At 34.3% G+C, this 19,104-nt stretch overlaps 2 protein-coding genes across 2 annotated transcripts; both read left to right on the forward strand.

Moving 5' to 3' along the window:
- The first annotated feature begins 2,666 nt into the window (after nt 1–2,666).
- Nucleotides 2,667–6,783, forward strand: LOC145058243 (uncharacterized). Its single transcript, XM_079006174.1, has 4 exons — nt 2,667–3,307; nt 3,779–3,934; nt 4,015–4,671; nt 5,512–6,783. The coding sequence occupies exons 1-4, from the start codon at nt 2,975–2,977 to the stop codon at nt 6,454–6,456; spliced, it is 2,091 nt and encodes a 696-aa protein (XP_078862300.1). The 5' UTR covers nt 2,667–2,974; the 3' UTR covers nt 6,457–6,783.
- Nucleotides 6,784–9,177: 2,394 nt separating this feature from the next.
- On the forward strand, nt 9,178–10,877 carry LOC145059734 (uncharacterized). The gene is made up of 5 exons (XM_079007533.1): nt 9,178–9,627; nt 9,712–9,961; nt 10,033–10,414; nt 10,497–10,584; nt 10,662–10,877. Exons 1-5 carry the CDS (start codon nt 9,178–9,180, stop codon nt 10,875–10,877), a joined length of 1,386 nt encoding a protein of 461 aa, XP_078863659.1.
- The last annotated feature ends 8,227 nt before the right edge of the window (nt 10,878–19,104 follow it).

Consider the following 19,104-nt stretch of genomic DNA (forward strand, 5'->3'; position numbering starts at 1 on the left):
TCCAAACCCGGACCGGATGGACTCGGACCCGGAAAATCCGGAACCGTTTAACGAGATTTTTTAGAACCGGAAACCGGACCGGTATATAGGAACCGGTTCCGGTTCGGTTCCGGGTATGGTACCGGGTAAAGTGAGTCTAAAACCGAAAAACCCGGAAATAGGAAAGTGGGTAAGGTGGAACCGGGTAAAATGGGTTTAGAACCGGAAAACCCATATTTTTTTTTATCTTTATTATTATTTTTTTTGTAATTACCTCAATCGCATAATCTTTCAACTGTTATAAAAAATTAATAAATTAAAAGTTACATTTAGGTTATTGACGAAATTGATTTTTTAAAAAAAAAAAGTAACATGATATAACAAAGTTGGTTTAATATTACTGTGAAATATGAGCTTTTAGTTATGTGATTGTAATATATATTGTACGTTAATAGGGATGAGTTAATTGTAACATGATTAGATGTTCTAATTAAAAAAAATAGTTACCTTTTGTAAAAGATCCACTTAAATAGGCTAAAAGCTTATAGAACTTTAACCCATTAAACCAACAAAACAAATTGATACTAAAAATAATAAAACTTTCGATTTCACTCTTTTTGATCAAATACACTATTATATCGTCAAATTCACCCAAATCAAACACCATAACTTATTACAAAAGTTATTACGGTATAATGTATTTAAACGATTGCATAAGCTAATTTTTCAAAATTTCCTACAAATGACGAAATCACCCTTTTTAATTAAACCATTCTTTAACATATAAAACCAAACTTATAACCATTTATCTAATATTAATATTACATATAAATTATGGTTCTTACAAATAAAGTTTACCAGAGAGGGGAATGAGAGATAGACTGAGATTTTGTTAGATGAATGTCATGCTTCATATCTGTGAGTTTTCCATTACTTCATTTTTTTTTTAAATTATGAGAGCTCATATGCAAATTGAGTTTATGATAATCAACCATCTCCAATCCTACATCCATATTCTTTAGATAAAAAATGTACAAATAATATTTCATCTTTAACCGACACTATTTTTTTATACAAATTTCTATACCAAAAATATATTCGTAGTATATTCATTTTTTAAAACTTATATAGATTATGATAAAATACCATCAACTTATAATTTTTTTTACATATTTATTTGTATTTCCTATATAAAAACTTTATAAAACGTACAAAAATCGGTTCCGGTCCATTAAACCCGGTTCCGGTTTTTTTACATATCTGGTTCCAAAAACCGGTTCCGGTTTTTTTTACCCGGAATACCCGGATCCGTTGGACCCGTATCCGAAATACCCGGAACCCGGATAAGACTAAATTTGGAACCCAATACCCGGACCGTTTAAACATTTTCCGGTTATACCGGTTCCGGTTCCGGTCCAGTTTTTCGGTTTTATAACTCATCCATACAGACAATACTATAAACCTTTCTAACACTGAGCAACCTATAAATACCCCATAGACATGATATCCAAAGAGAGTGAGGTAAGACAAAAAGAAAGGCATCATACATAACATTAAGGCAACACCAAGAATCACAATCTAACTTAGGCATTAGAGAGCCATGCTCGGGTCCAACCCTTGGTATGACTGTATGACCTAGCACTTGTGTTATCTTATGCATAGCGGATTGTCGGACACTTATTAGACTAAGACCTTTAGGTGATAGAGCTAAACACGCGCCTGGAGTTTGCCGTACCAACACATACAAACTAAAAAACCACATCAATGTTTACAGAAATCTCGTGAGAACGGCCACCAATGCCACATGTTGTGACAAAACTAGAGAATACGCTTAAATACCAAGAGATTTATAAAGGGATGAACTACCAGACAAAGCTATGATACATCCTTCGCTCTCAGATCCAGAGAGGTCCTCATTTATGTGGACAAAACGGTAATCACCTATAATTTAAGCCGTTTTTTGACTTATTTTTTAAGTTATGTGAAAGGTAAGGTGTTTTTAAACCTAATCATGGTTCAAAGTCTTATCGAACAACAAAAAACTATCAAGAACAACCTCACAATGGACTACCAAAACCTACTCCAACAACTGGAAATGAAGGAACAAACTACCAACAACATAGCATACGAATCACCGTTTACCTTTCACTCACTATCGCAAGTGATTCTATATGAAACACACACTACATACCTTGCCAACTTGAAGTGCTTACGCCTGTCCATCATATTCGTCGAGAAGCTGATCACAACCTATGAGGAGATGCTGTTGATTATTAAAAACGATCCATAAAAAAAAGTCAATGTATGTCGATAATTTTGACATATGTAGGAAGGTTCTGTTTCCAACACCGATATACTATGTACTATGTGAACTCAAGAATATTATGAAAGTTTATGTTTGCATTATTATCATTTTACAAACACTAACACGTTTACAACTTCAATCAGACATTCATATGTGTGGCTAAAACTTATTCAAACCCACACTAATGATGTGGGAGGTTTCTGCTAGTTGATAATGGAAATGTTAAATAAATAAAATGATCAAACTTGTAATTTAGTCACAAAAATATATGTAATTATCTTTTACATTTTTGTCATTTCCCTAGAAAATTCTTAATTTTCCGTAATTCGAGTCTCCTACTCGCCTTTACATTAAAGCCTCCACACTTGCACACTCTCTTTTCCCCCTTTATTATACATCAACACCGACCAAGAATTAACGGCACATTAACCTCACCCACCCTTCTCTCTCAAATCATCGACCTTTCTTCCAACACAAAATCCATTCCTCAAAAACAAGGAAAAACCCATCTTGCATCTTTCTACTGTTTCATGAAAAGATTTCTTTTCAAGATCCGAATAGAAACACCAATATGCCTTAACTAATGTAAATCTTTACTTTTTTATTTTTTTGTCTGAACCCACATACATTTTCCCTCTCTCTCTCTCTCTCTCTCTCTCTCTCTCTCTCTCTCCGACATCGAGTTAAGACATGGTAGTGAAGATGATTAAATGGAGGCCATGGCCGCCGCTTTTATCAAAGAAATTTCAGGTGAAATTGGTGGTGAAGAAGTTGGAAGGAGGGAGTAGTGATCCTGTGCATGCGGACACAGAGAAAGATAATCGAAGGGCTGTGGAGGTCAGATGGAAGGGACCCAAGAGTACATTTAGGAGAACAGTGAAGAGAAATTTCACAAAGGAGGAGATAATAGTGGAACCAAACGGCGTCGTTCTCTGGGATGAAGAGTTTCATACCATTTGTACCCTTTCTGGGTGTAAAGAGAATGTGTTTTACCCTTGGGAGATTGGGTTCACTGTTTTGAATGTGAGTTCCCTATACCCATTTAATTTTAGGTTTAATTGATTTATTTTATTTTAATGAATCTGAATTAGATTATAATAAATTGACCACAAGATTCTTTAGTTTCTATTCCCGAAAATTAGGAAATTTTTATCTTGTTTCATTGTATAATCTTGATGTGACTTCACATTTGTCTCGTGGGTGCAATTAGGGCAAATGCAATTTTCGTTCATAGTTGATTTTATTCCCCTTTTTATGCGTTATGTATTGTAATTTATATGCAAATCTTGACAAAATACCCTTACTTTGACTTCATAAATACAAAAAAGGGCTAATTTGAAATCAGGATTTTTAAAGTTTCAAGAAAATTATACAAGCTAAGCTATTTAACATGTTCTTAAAACACTAAAGCGTTTGTAACGAAAATTATAAATCTTGATTCATGAATTCATTGTATGGAATTTTTTATTTGGAAAATTTTGTTTATATTTTCAGGGATTAACACCAGGGACAAAGAATAAGGTTCCTATAATTGGAACAGCATCCTTAAACCTTGCTGATTATGCTTCTGCCATTGAAGAAAAGGATTTTGAGCTTCATATTCCTCTTACTATCCCCTGTGGACCCCACGAGCCTCGCCCTTTACTTCATGTAAATTTCTTTCTTTCCCACTTTAAATCCATTAAAATTCTTTCATTCAAGATTTTGAATTCTTGAATTCTATAATGCAGATATCACTTTGTTTGATAGAACTAAGAGCTGCTGCTCAAGAATCAGCAGAATCAATACAGAATCAAAGTCAAACAACTGAAAAGTCAACACAAAATCAAAGTCAAACAACAGATAATTCATCAGGAGAAAAAGACGAGCTTTCTGCACTTAAAGCAGGGTTAAGAAAAGTCAAAATCTTTAAAGACTATGTGTCAATTAGACGAGCTAAAAAAGATCATGACATCAGCGAAAGCAGAAGTGAAGAGGGTGATTACACTTACCCTTTTGATTCCGATTCCGATTCCGGTTCCCTTTCTGATTCCGGAGAAAGAGAGAATAAAGAAAACGATGCTAATTTTAGGAAGTCATTTTGCTATGGTACATTGGCAAATGCAAATTACGCTGGAGGGTATCTTTATGAAAACAGTGTTTATTATAGTTATAGAAAATCTGATGTTGGATTGTCTCAGAAAGAGGATCCGGATCCTTCTATTTTGGAAGGGTACATTGGTCAAAATTCAAAACGGAGTATTTTACCATGGAAGAAGAGGAAACTTAACTTCAAATCACCAAAAGTCAAAGGTGAACCATTGTTAAAAAAAGCTTATGGTGAAGAAGGTGGAGATGACATTGACTTTGACCGGCGCCAGCTCAGCTCTGATGAGTCACTTATTGGGGTAAAATATTTTCACTCCCATTTTGCAATAAATTTTTTTGACTTTTTTTGTGGGTTTGCTAGATTTTCTTGTTTTCTCATAAGGGTATGTGTGGTATCTGTCAAGTAGTCGTTGAGTCTCTTGTTGGGGTAATTTTTTTCACTACCTCGATATTGAACTTGCTTGTTTGATTACATTTTGCAATAATTTTTCTTACATTTTTAGTGGATTTGCAAGATTTATTTGTTTTCTCATAAGGCTATTTTCGGTAATTGTCAAGTAGTCGATGATCAAGATCTAGGTCTTTTGATTCCAATTTGCAATAAAGTTTCTTGCTTTTTTGCGGGTTTGCAAGAATTTCTTGTTTTCCCATAAGGGGTATTTTCGGTAATTGGCACTTGCTGGGGTAAAATCTTTTTATCTCCCTTGATATAGAACTAACTAGTCCGCTTCCAAGTTGCAATAATATTCTTGCTTTTTGTGGGTTTGCATGATTTTTCTTGTTTTCTCATAAGGGTATTTTCGGTAATTGGCAAGTAGTCAATAAGTCCTGTTTGGGTAGAATCATTTTCACTCCCTTGATCAAGAACTAGCTCGTTTGATTACAATTTATGGGTTTGCAAGATTTCCTTGTTTTCTCATAAGGGTATTTTCGGTATTTGGCAAGTAGTTAATGAGCATCTCTTGTTGGGCTAAAATCTTTTTCACTTCCTTGATATAAGAACTGACTCGCATGCTTCAAATATCCTCTAAAGTTTCTTCCTTTTTAAGTGGGTTTGCAAGATTTTCTTGTTTTCTCATAAGGGTATTTTTGGTATTTGGCAAGTAGTTGATGTTTACTAATTACTATACTAATGGCAGTGGCAAAATGGATACGGGGACTCTTCTTTGAACCACTCTTGGATATCCGAGTTTGGGGACGATAATTTTGCTGTTGGAAATTGGGAACAAAGGGAAATAATCAGCCGCGATGCGTACATGAAACTTGAAACTCAACTTTTCTTCGCATCCATTGATCAACGCAGTGAACAGGCGGCCGGAGAGGGTGCATGCACCGCCCTAGTGGCGGTGATTGCTGATTGGTTCCTAAACAACCACGATTTAATGCCAATTAAGTCCCAACTCGATTCTCTCATTAGAGAAGGATCTTTAAAATGGAGAAACTTATGTGAAAACGAAATCTACAGATCCCAATTTCCTGATAAACATTTCGATCTTGAAACTGTCATCCAAGCGAATGTGCGCCCTATTTCTGTAATCCAAGAAAAATCGTTCGTGGGGTTCTTTCACCCCGAACAAGTTGAAGAGGGCAAATTCGACTTTTTACATGGGGCAATGTCGTTTGATAGCATGTGGGATGAAATTAACAACGACATGGATCTTGGTGAATCCAAAGTCTACATCGTGAGTTGGAATGACCATTTCTTTGTGTTAAAAGTGGAACAAGAAGCTTTTTACATAATTGACACTTTAGGTGAGAGGCTATTTGAGGGTTGTAATCAAGCTTATATCTTGAAATTTGATCGAAATACAACGATTTATAAAATACCCGTTTTGGATTCTCAAGAACAGAGGGTTGAGGAGGATCTTGTTGAGGAATCGGTGAAGAAAGTTGGTGAATTTGAGGTTTTTTGTAATGGAAAAGAGTGTTGTAAGGAGTACATCAAGAACTTTTTGGCTGCTATTCCTATTAGGGAACTTGAAGCAGATATGAAGAAAGGTTTGAATTCTTTGACACCAGTTCATCAGAGATTACAGATAGAGTTTCATTACACATCAGCAAGCCAGTCAGCGCCATGTCATTAGCAACCTAGGTTGCCAAATAGACAAATGTTGCAAGCTTATAGGTATAATTTCTAGAAGGATAAACTAACTTTGGTATACCTTAATCATGGTTAAAGGTTGTCACTTTAGATTCTTGATTGGGTTTTTCTCAAAAAAGAAAAAAACCCAGAATTTTTTAGGGTTCTTAGTAGTAGATGTTAATTTGGTCTCATAGTCTTTGACTTTTTATGTTGACTCCCCAACCCCCAACATAACTTTGTTTTTTCTTTTTTTCTTGAATAGTTATGTAAAAGCAACTTTGTGATCTCTATTAGTGCAAATGAAGATATTTTTCCGTTATTTGGTTTAGTGCTTGTGTATGTACAACTTGCAATGCATGATGTATGAGTCATCATAGCATCATTGATTTCAAGAATTGCTTTTTATTTTCGATTCTTTTTCGTCTTCCAAGATATTCTTTATAACTTTTGTGTATGTGCGTGGGATTTCAATTCCCAACTGGTCTTTCTGAGGATTCTTCTGCAATGTTGAATGATTGGTTGGTTTAAGGTTTTAGCATGTGATGTGACTCGTAGTTTTATGGTTCATGGGGAGATGTTTCTAGCTGTAAAAGCATGGTGGATGCTTGTTTTTCCAGAGCTGAAATATATGTATTCAAGAAAATGATGCTTGATTGACTTGTATATCATGTCTTGAAATTGTATATTGCTTTGGATGTGACAGTTTTTGCTCTGGAAAATGCTGGCATAAAGTGGCTTTTCACCTGTGTTCTTTCTTTGTGGATGTTTGAAGTTTATTCTGTTCATCCTTTACGAAAATGTTATGATTCTTTTTAAGGATATCATTTGTCTTAATATTATTAATACTCTCATTTTTTTTCCAATATTAACACCAAATTATCACTAAAAAACCGATCATCCGTTTTGTTGACTACATTCAACAGTGGAGTTAGAGTTTAAATAGTGGGGTCTATGGACCTCTCTTGAAATTGAAATCCAATATATATATAGACAAAATTACGTAAATGGTCCCTATGGTTGACAAATTATAACACCGGAGGTCCTTTTCAAAGTTTGTGAACACCATGGGTCCTTTTGAGAAGAAATTTGCACATGAGGGGTCCTTTTGGTAAACACCGTTAACTTAGAGACGTTAGTCTCTCTCACGTGCTCACTATGTGAGGGCAATTCGGTATTTTTCATCTTTGCCACACTATTGCCTTTCATGCTCATAACCCTACGTTAGTTCATCAATCACTACCCCAAAAACCCTTTTCTCCTTACAATTGAAGAATCTGCATACAACCATAATCACGAGCAATATCTCCTTCATCTTTGTTATTGTTGAAGTTCATGCATAATGGTTTTTAGTATATGGAATCTTCGTTCACGTTTTGCCCCTGAACCAAACTTGCACGAAGAATATGGTAAGTTTTATCATCAAAATACAAAGTTTATCTTAAAAAAATGTTATTGTTAGTTTTTTCCCCTCCAAGGTAACAATAAAGTTTTGATTTTTATCAGGATCATTAGAAAATTTTTGTTCCTTCAAAATCCATCACAGTGGGGCTTTTACGAAGAACAGAGGAATAAGATATATTGATGGAATAGTTGATTATTACGATTTCGTTGATATGGATTTGTTTTCTATTCACGAGCTAGCCGACATGGTTAGGGAACTTGGATATAAGAATGGTGAGCCAATCTACCTTCATTTTCATACACCAGGTACTGAATTGGATTTTGGGTTAATGCCTCTGGTTACTGATGGGGATGTTAATAACATGAGTAAATATGTTAAGGAAAATAAAGTCCTTCACATTTACATAGAACATGGGCAATCAACACTTAATGAACCTATTCCATATTTTTATGATGCAAATGAAGGTCACCCATTGGAAGATGCTACTAAATTAGATTCATTTGAAGGCCTTAATTTTGGGGACACAAATTTGGATGATGATGATTTGTTCAGTATGGATGATGAGAGTGAAGATGGGATTATAGATGGTAGTAACACAAACAATGAAGAGAGTAGTGATTTACTATATGATGAGAACAACATCTTAAATGAACCAGAGGTTGACATGACAGACTTTATTAGTGTTTTTGACCAAGAAGTTGACAGAGATCCAAGTACCATTCCAATTCTTGATTCATTTGACAATGGTGAAGATGAACTGAATGTCATTGATACCCAAGTTCTTGATTCTGGGATAGTTGCAGGGGACAAGAGGATGGAAATGTTGAAAAATCTTGCAAAGCCAATTCTTTGTTCACTAGGGGAAGTTCATCAACCAACATTCAGACTTGGTCAAAGATTTAAGAATAAAGAGGATGCGAAGCAGTTGGTGAAACTTCATTCAATACACACTAAGAGGTCCCTTTATTTTGAAAAAAATGACAAAACAAGAATAAGGGTAAAATGCAACGGTGTTGTTCCAGACTTTAGTCAATGTGGGCCATGGACAAAAAGCAAGATTAGAAGCAAAAAAAAAGTTGTTCAGTCTACTTCTTCCACTTGCCCTTGGTTACTGTTTGTTTCAAGGAGAAATAGTGAAGAGGAGTGGATGGTGAAAAGTATAGTTACAGATCACAATTGTGTTCATACTAGAGAAATCAAAGCTTGCACAACAAATTTCATGGCTAAAAATCTCATTGGAAAAGTGGAGAGGAACCCTACTATTCCTGTTAGTGCCTTACATGAAGAGCTGCAAAAAAATACGAAGTGGGGTTTTCAAGGATGAAAGCTTTTAGGGCTAAACAAATCGCTCAAAAACAAGTTTTTGGGGATTTTCAAAAGCAATATGCTTTACTCAGGGATTATGGATTAGAACTAATGAGATCTAATGTTGGAACAACATTCAAAGTAGATGTGTACAGTGAACCAAATCCCAGTTCACAGTCTAGAATCTTCAGAAGAGTTTATGTTTGCTTGGGTGCTTTGAAGTTGGGTTTTAAAGCAGGTATGAGAGATTTTTTAGGATTTGATGGTGCATTCTTAAAGGGTCCTTTCCCAGGTCAAGTTTTGTCTGCTATAGGTCTAGATTCAAACAACGGAATCTACCCTTTAGCCTACAGTATTGTTGAAGCTGAGACTAAAAGTTCATGGAGTTGGTTCTTAGAGTGTTTAGCAGATGACCTAGATTTAAATGCATCTTCAAACTTCACCTTTATTTCTGACAGACAAAAAGTAAAATTCTTTTTAGATTGCCATAACTGCTAATTCTATTGCTAATTTGTAACTATCTAATTTATGTTTGTTGTCTTAAATTAGGGTATCATACCTGCTATCAATCAGATGTTCCCAAATGCTGAGCATAGATATTGTTTACAACATATTCATGAGAATATGAGGCTGCATTGGAGGGATACAAAGTACAAGGACTTCTTATGGGACATTGCAACAACAACTACAATTCCACATTTTGACAATGCAATGGAGTTGTTCAAGAAGTATGATGTTACGGCACATGATTGGTTGAAGAAAATTACAGCAACACATTGGAGTAGAGCTCATTTCAGTGGTTTGTTTTTTCCCTGTTATTATTGCACTATTTTTATATAAATTGTATTAAATGTATATAATCTTATATAGGAAGGGCAAAGACAGACAACTTGACAAATAACTTGTGTGAGGTATTTAATTCAAAAATCATTCATGCTAGAGACAAACCCGTGATAACTTGTTTGGAATATATTAGAGAATACTTGATGAAAAGGATAGTTGTTGTTCAAAAATCCATTGACAAATCTAAAGGACCACTAACACCAACAACTACAACTATTTTAGAAGGTATTAAGAAAGAAGCAACTCAAAATGTGTGCATTTTTAATGGTGCTGAGAAGACACAGGTGACCACTCCAAGGAAGGACCATTATGTGGTCAATTTGAAGGAAAAAACTTGTACTTGTATGTATTGGGAACTCACAGGCATTGTTTGTAGTCATGCTGTGAGTGCAATTTGGGACAAAATCAAGTATGGTGGAAAAAAAAATACCTGATATAGAGGCATGGGTTCATCCAGTTTATTGGCTTCAAACATGGGCTGATATGTATAGCCATAAAATAGACCCTATTAATGGAAAGAGCATGTGGCGCAAATCAGCATGTCCTTTTATACTAATGCCCCCTAAACATCATATTCAGGTAATCTTTAAAATTTAAACATAATACTCAGGTACTAGGTACTATCTGGTTCTAATATTTTTCTTTTTTATTTTTAGGTTGGGAGGCCAAAAAAGAAGAGAAAGAAAGTTGTAGGTGAGGTTGTGACTACAGGGAAAAACTTGAGCAGAAAGTACATCACAATAACCTGCATCAAGTGTGGAAACAAAGGGCACAATCAAAGAAGCTGTAAGGGTCAAGGTGGAGAGAGAGAAAGGACGAGTGATGGTGGTAATGAAGTGCAGAAGAAAGGCAAAGCAGTGGCTGATGGGTGATATTTGTTATGTTTGTGTTTATGGGTACTTTGCTTTTGGGTATTTTTGGTTAAAGAATTTTTGACTTTTGCTTATGGGTAGTGTTTTGGTTAGACATATTTTTAGTACAATGCTTTTGTGACATTAGATTTTAATTTAGTTTGTGTAAAAATCATGTTTTTGTGAAATTTGATTTTAATTTAGTTTATGTAAACATCATATTTTTGCTTACACAAATGATACTAGAACTGTTGCTTGCATGATGTTATGTTAATATTAATCCAGGAAGATGCAATACTCAAGAAGCACTTAACAGAAAATGGTATCCCTCATATGAAAATTACCAAACTAACCTTTATTGATTCTAACATGGATACACACCATAAAGTAAATCCCTTGTGAATACGTAAAGTAATTCAAAAATATACCAAATTGCCCTCACATATTGGGCATTTGAGAGAATAACATCTCTAAGTTAACGGTGTTTACCAAAAGGACCCCTCATGTGCAAATTTCTTCTCAAAAGGACTCATGGTGTTCATAAACTTTGAAAAGGACCTCCGGTGTTATAATTTGCCAACCACAAGGACCATTTACGTAATTTTGTCATATATATATATATATATATATATATATATATATTAGTTTTTCTAATTAGACTCTCAATCAATTATTGGTACCCACTGGTCGATCGTTAAAACATTCAAAAACTTAATTTGCTCTTTCCTTTCTCATTTTATCCCAATTCTCCCCATCTTTATTTGTATAAAGTAGCCTCCTAAGAGGAAAAGGATTGGTGCACCATTGTTACCTTGTTGATGTAGTGCTTCCGTCGACCAATTTAGAGTTGGCCACCGACACCGACAATGTTCACTATCTAAGTCGTTAATCAGTAAGGTATAAAATGGACCCCGGTTGAGTTTCATTTTGGCTTTGCCACTGCGTACATTAGTCTTTAAGAACTTCATTGCTGAAAATGTTGCTCCATACTCCTTGCAAATGGTAAACTCAATGCAAGTTTCAAGATAAGATAAACCTTAGGACAAATTATATGTTTATGTTTTTCAACCGTCATTTTGGCAAGTTCTCCAATGCTCTTCAACTGGTTAAATCATTCATCTTCTTGCATATCCTTAATGTAATTATTAAGTTCCACTTCAAGAACTTGAAGTTGACATTATGTTAGAAACTTTTCGATAAAGTGTAGTCATTTCTATTAATTTATCTGAATTAAAGGCTTTTAAAGACTCATTTGAGCACAAACAAGCTAATACAAAGAAGTAATTCACGTCGACTTCATTAAAGTGATGGTTAAGCTTTTGAAGTTGCATATCAATTACCGTCTTAAACATGATAATGAAACATGTTGTTAACCTGAAAATAAAAAGAATCTTTTTGTATGCTAATAACAGAATGTAATACATAAATCAAGTTGGTAATATCACATGTTACTAATCTGTAAGCCACTTTGACGACTGATTTCATTATAATATGCATCTTCCATATCCACGATTTGAATATCGTATTTATCACAAAACAAATTAACATTCCCTTAAAGTGATTTCCGTCTACATCCCTAATTTCTTGAATTGGTTTTTAGAGCTACTTACTTGATTTATGACATTTACGACATCAATCTTTTCTTTATAATGTTGCATTCAAATGATTTGCGACTCCCAAGATATCAACCATCAAGTGCAAACAAAACATAAAATCAAACGACTTTTGAAATGATTATAAGATGCGAATTGTTTTAGCTTTATGATCATGATCATTATTATCGTCACCAACGGGTACCACTCTTAAGTTCACCTAAATTTCATCATATAAAAATTTAATTATCATAACATAACTAAAAAAGTATTATAATAATGAATTTAGTATAATTACTTAACAACCCTTTAGGCAATGCTTCCATAACTTTATTTGCTTGTTTTTTTTCCCTTAAATTATCTCTTTGTTGTAGGAAAATCCAATAATGTTTAACAACTGAGAAACCACAACAAAGAAATAATTAACCTTCATGTGATTTTTTTGCAACAAACACTAATGCTAACTGAAAAAAATGACAATTGACAATTACAAATCAACAAACAAAGCAAAGAAGTAAAGAATTATCAATGAGACAATGATTTTGTTTTTGTTATGTGACTTCTTATTTCATAATTCACAATTCACAATTCACAAACAACAATCAAATAATCAAACAAATGATTGTTATCGTTAAACCTCGTCCGTTAAATGCTTGTAAATGAGCATATATCATTCTTATTTTATTCTTATTTTTATCATGTTTTAGACATTTTAACATTTTAATGTGGACTACAACCTACCACCACCACCCATCCACTTGTTACAATTTCTGGAAAACCCCACCACTCCTCCACCTCCAATGACGATCCATAAAGTGTCCCATGTTTCCGACATGCCTATTGACACCACCTACCATCACCACTACCAAAGTGAAATTATTAACCTAAAACTAAAACCAATTTAAAATTCTAGCATAAAATTAAATCCAATTCAAAATAATTATAGGGAAACAACTAGTCGGGGGCCAAAATTGCATGCTAGAGAGAGAGAGAGAGAGAGAGATTCATTTTGCTCAGGGTTGATATAAGAGATGACAAATGAGTTTGTTTCCACTGTTAGTGGAGGCGAGTGAGAGACATGGTAGGTTTGTTTATTGCGTTGCCGACATGGAGATATCACAATCGGGTCGACGCTGAAGGGAATGAGGCCAACATTGTAGTTGCAGATGTTGGAATTACAACAGAAGAGACAAATTCATATAGGCCATGGGCCAAGATAAAATGCTTAATTGATGGGGCTCTTAGCTATTTAAGAAAGGTTAATATCATTATAGTCCAACCAACTTTTCAAGTTTATTTTATTTGGTCACTAAAGTTTTTTTTTTTGCTTTGTGCATTCTAAGTCACCAGAGTTTCCAATTTTGTGTTAAAAAGGGGAATATCACCAAGATGAAGGGGTCACTAGGTTATATGCATGAATTGGCGTCCATGTGGTATTTTGGTCGACCATATTAATATTTGATAGATGTCATTTTATGCATCTTTTTAGGATGATTTTTATTAGCATTTAGCATAATATTTTACACATTTGCATGTCATTAGTTTAAATAATGTTCAGCTCATGTCTTTAGTCCGAATTCCCACACTGCAACGTTTTTGTGTCGTTTTCAGATATTTCAAGCGGAGCGGTACTTTGGGAGCAGATGGATGCATATTTAGAGCCTAAATGGAGTGAGAATGATGCATTTTGGACTTTTGCGATCCCATAAATTGGTTGAGGATTTGCATGGTCGAAAAATATCATCTTGGATTTTTTTTTGAAAAATGCGATCATATGGTAAAAAATGCGACCGCAGAAATGATAGCATTTTTTTGTCGAGGTTCAAAATAAGCCAGAAATAGCATCATACTTCATTAAACGACGATTCAGGAAAATTTGGTAAAAAATGCGATCACATTTTCCCATTATGCGATCACATTTTTCGTAATCTTACTCCGGAAGTTACTTGATTGCATATAAATACGACCCTACTGATCAGATTCGAAAGGAAGACGATTCTAGACGACGAAAAATCCTTCTGCAGGCGATTTCTGATATTTTTCAGCACCTTCTGAAGATCTGAAGGTTGTGAATTATCTTCTACACTTAGTTTAGCAAGATTAATCAGTTAGTATCTCTTTTTTATTAGTTTAGATCGGATTTTAGCCATATCTGGCTAAAACCCTAGTTTTCAGTTCTACAGTAGATTAGTACTTTTCATGTGATCAGTTATCAAATTTGGTTTTCATTGTGTGCTTCTATCTAGTTGTTTCAGTTTTGAGCTTAATGAATGTTTGATTTTTAATTCTTGTTAGTCTGAGCGCCTAGTTAGGATTTAATCAATCTAGTTAATCAATTAATAGAATCCATACTTGTTCTTGTCAACTGATAATAAGTAACAAGTATTAGATTGGTTCCGTGTTGGGATTTAACTTTGATATAAACTAAAATTTCGTACCTTTACCCTTCCGAGCTTGTGAAAAGTATTTGGTTAATTTAACTAGATAAAAGAGATTATACTAGAGCTTGTTAGTTTTCCTAGTACCAGCTTAGATAGAACATATTCTGAATAACTAGATCCGGGCTGATTGCATGATTAGGAAAGTCGCAACAAAATTGAATTCGTTTTTATTACTGATTTCATTTAGTTTATTTCACTTCAATTTTAGTTTGAGTTTTAAATCAACCCCCCCCTTTTATATAGTTCTTTTTTAATGACTAGTATGTACCTTACGCAAAGAGGTATTGATCATTAGATTGTGTCCCTGAGGGTTCGACCCTACTTCCATGTGCTACCCATTAATGCAACCATCAATGATAAATTTTATTTGCTTAAATTGCGTGCGATAGCGGTTTAACAATATATTTTTTGGTTAATTGAACATATTTGGTGTGTGAATTGGTATAGATGTTCAAGAAAAGTCAAAGATGTGAACATTAAATTCAAAATTGATGTCTTTGGAAGCATTCTCGATTTAAAGTGAAACAGATATCTGGGAACCCTAGATTCAGATGCTGATCATTAGAGCTCTGTTTTCTTCACTATTTATGGACTCGATGATGGATCAGAATATGACAACTGGTCGAGTCCCATGAGACTTGAAGTGGGTGATGCCTCTTCCTATGCTTCGTCTTCACGCATCCCTCTCTCTCCCTTTAGGTTGTTTTTGCTGATTTGTTGGATCAAAGTGCAAGCACAAAAAATTGAACAATAGGGTCAGTCTCTCACCCATTTGTGTGCCCCTCTATGTATTTAATGTTCTCATTTTGTTTGTCTTTTCTCTTTTGCACAGGTAAGGGTTGGTGATGGTGTTGCATGTGAACTACTATCCCTCTAGTGCCTAGATGAGGGTAATTGGTTGTAAGGGATAATGGTGATGGATAATCGTGGTAATCAAGGGGATGGAGATAGGGCATGTATTTGGTTCCAGCTTGGTTATGGCGGCTTATTGATGGGATATGTATTTCTTACAGGTTTTATGGAGTGGAGATGGAGAATGGTTTGTGGTTTGGTAGTGGCTTGAAAGGAGGAATAAGGTTGGTGTTTGGTTATGTGAAGGAGAAGATGGCTAGACTGTTAAGTGTTGATAAGTTGAAGCTGTAATCAGGAAAGGGGTAAGGAGGGTCCTCTGGGGATTACGATGTTGAATTTGGTGGCTGGATGGTGGTTCCGGGTGAAGAAGGCGAAGGATAGCGATGATGTTGATTAAAGATGATGGAGAAAAAAAGAAGAGAGAATACATATAGGAAAGAGGGTGGGTAACTTGTTTAATTATTTTCTTGACATGGTTATCTGAAATTAATTATTAATGCCACCTCAACATTTTGTTACCGGGTGACCTGTTGAATTCCAACAAAATGGCTTAATTCACAGGTTATAAATGAGTTTAATGGTCTATTGCACAAGAAAAAAAATTAGTGATCAAGTCGGACAAACTGCAAAAGTTTATGTGCTAAAGTGACATTTTCCCATTTAAGAATTGTTTTTTTTTCTTTTTCAGAAATGGTCTATGGTCCATGGAGTTATAGATATGTTAACTTAATATAAAAGAAAAATATCCGGGGTTATTTTACATATATTTAACAAATGATACTTAATGGTAACACATATGTGTAATTTAAATAGACCATGCAACAATTAAAAGGACCATATGTGTAATTTAAACACACCATAAGGATAAGTCACAACAATTTTTGAATAACTGGGATCTAAACTACATATTGGTGCCAAACAAGGACCAAAACTATAATATACTCTTACCAATATGTTCTAAAAGCCATTAAAAGATTTTTCGCAATTGACCACAATGTTCAAAAATCCAGAATTATTGAAATAATCAAATTACTTTATTTGAAAAGTTGTTCGAAAATGTAGCGTTTTCTAATTAGGATTAATTTGTTTTATCTAAAAATAGTTCGAAAATTTAGTACTTTCGAAATTGACTATTTTCAAAATAGGATTATCTTATTTAGATAGTAATATTAAGATGAGAAGTATTTTTGAAGTAGTGTTGGTTTTATGTTTTGTTAAATTAAGAAGGAAAGTACTTTCGAAGTAGTGTTACTTTATGTATTAGATAGTTAAATTGAAATGATAACGAAGTCTGATGCATAAAAATATACTATATAATCAAATTACACTAAAATTTTGTCTAGACATCATTCTCCTAAGTAGATTAATTAATATTATAACTAGAATTACTGATAAATCTTATTCATAGGTTTATAACAACAACAACGAATATGAATATAAATTACATTCTAAAACATAGTAAATTTAGTGCAACTTAACTTACAAGATTTCTAGTGAAAACTCGGAAACTTTGTGGGGAAAATTTCGACGCTGAATATTTCTTTTCATCGAGCCTTCTATTGCTGCAGTGCCTCGCTGCGAATACTCCGGAACTCAGAATGTTGGATTTCAAAAGAGGGTGAATGGTTTCTAGAGAGAGAAACTCGAAATTTGCAAGGAAGAAGTGAAGGGAGGCTTGCTATTTATAGAGAGCAATCTGTTCGAAAAGCACGTCGCGCTTTTGTGTAAGGTGCGTTGTGCCTACATGTCCTCCTTTTGCCGGTGCCACGTCATCTTCGGTTAGGTGGGAGAAGAGTCTTTGGCCGATGCCAGTGTCACACGCTGAGAGGTGCCACACCGCTTTCACAGGTAAATCTTTGCAATCTTTGAAAAATTGTATCTCTCGTGTATGAGCTCCGATTTTGACATTCTTTATATCCCCGGATTCGTATCAACATGTACTACAACTTTCCTTTATATCTCAACAGCTAGTTCACATTCTATTTTTATTTTACAGTCAGTAAAGATCACAATGTAAAAGACTTTGGGAAATTCATATCTTCGTCATACGAACTCCGTTCTCGAAGTTCTTTATATCTACGGATTCGTGTTTACGAGGACATCGACTCTCACTTACATTGTTCTGGGTTACGAGTAACTTATTTTCGTTTCATATTTTATGACATACATGGTAGTACCGTGTTGAACACGAAACTTCGAAAAATCATAATTTCTTCATTCAAAGTCAGATTTTGGCGCTCTTTATACTCACAGGTTCGTAATCACGACTACAATAACTTTCGTTTAGATTATTTATTCAAACTAATCTTTTTATTATAAATATTATTTAATGTAATTTAAGTTTATAATAAGGTTTTATACAAATGTTATAAGCCCATAATATTTGTCCATAAAACATGGACACAATAAATAAATATTTTTGACATTTATATAACCTGTATTGTGTACGAAGGATTTCTCATTTATTTACAATTATCCTATTCGAGGATTTTAATTATTCAATAAAATGAATAATCGTAACTATATCACTTAAATTCCTTGCCCAAATTCACGAGCGTTACAACGAGCCCTTGGAAATAGTACTACTTGTATTCTTGGTCCATTTGGTTAACAAGCTCAAGGATCTGCCATAGTTTATGATCTTGAAAAGATAAAAAATGACGAAATTACTTTCACCGAGCTTGTATACGAAATCCCTCTTGGTATTTTTGATCATATCAAACTTTGAAAAATAGCTCGAACTATTTGGTTAACTTTGGAAGGAATGTTTGAAGGAACAGAGCAATTTAAAGACAAAAAAACTCTACTAAATATGATTTCAACAACTTTTATATCCTTCATAGTAAAATTCTTTAGAATGCTGCAAATAGATTTAAGCTCATTGTTGACAACTTATCCCGTTAAGACATTGTTAAAGAAAACCTTGAGACTAATCAAGGTTGGGTAATTGGATTTTATAGGGAAATGAGAACTTCAAGAGGATGATATTTTTAGTTCTTTGGAGACCCACAAGCTCAGGACTCAACGGTAATGGTTCAAAGACAAAAGCTTGGTAGACCTTTAGCCTTGGCATCTACCACTCAAAAATTCCTTCCTCCCAACTGTTATCCAAAAGATCACCTATTCACCCTCTATTTCTCTTACTTATACTCCAGTTGTTGAAGTCTGGACGCTGCATAACTACACCACTGTAAATTCCCAAATTTCAACACAAATTTTCAATTTTAAAATCCAAGTAAAACATTCCATTCAACTATAAGGGGTAATCATCCAAAAGTTTTGATAATAAAAATCAGAGTAATAAATTTATAATGCGGAGCATCTCAAAATCAAAAGGCATATGTAGTGCGGTCATGTTGGACC

This window comes from Lactuca serriola, chromosome 6 (assembly GCF_051521515.1).
Source record: "Lactuca serriola cultivar US96UC23 chromosome 6, Lser_US96UC23_V15, whole genome shotgun sequence".
NCBI classification, from domain to species: Eukaryota; Viridiplantae; Streptophyta; class Magnoliopsida; order Asterales; family Asteraceae; genus Lactuca; species Lactuca serriola.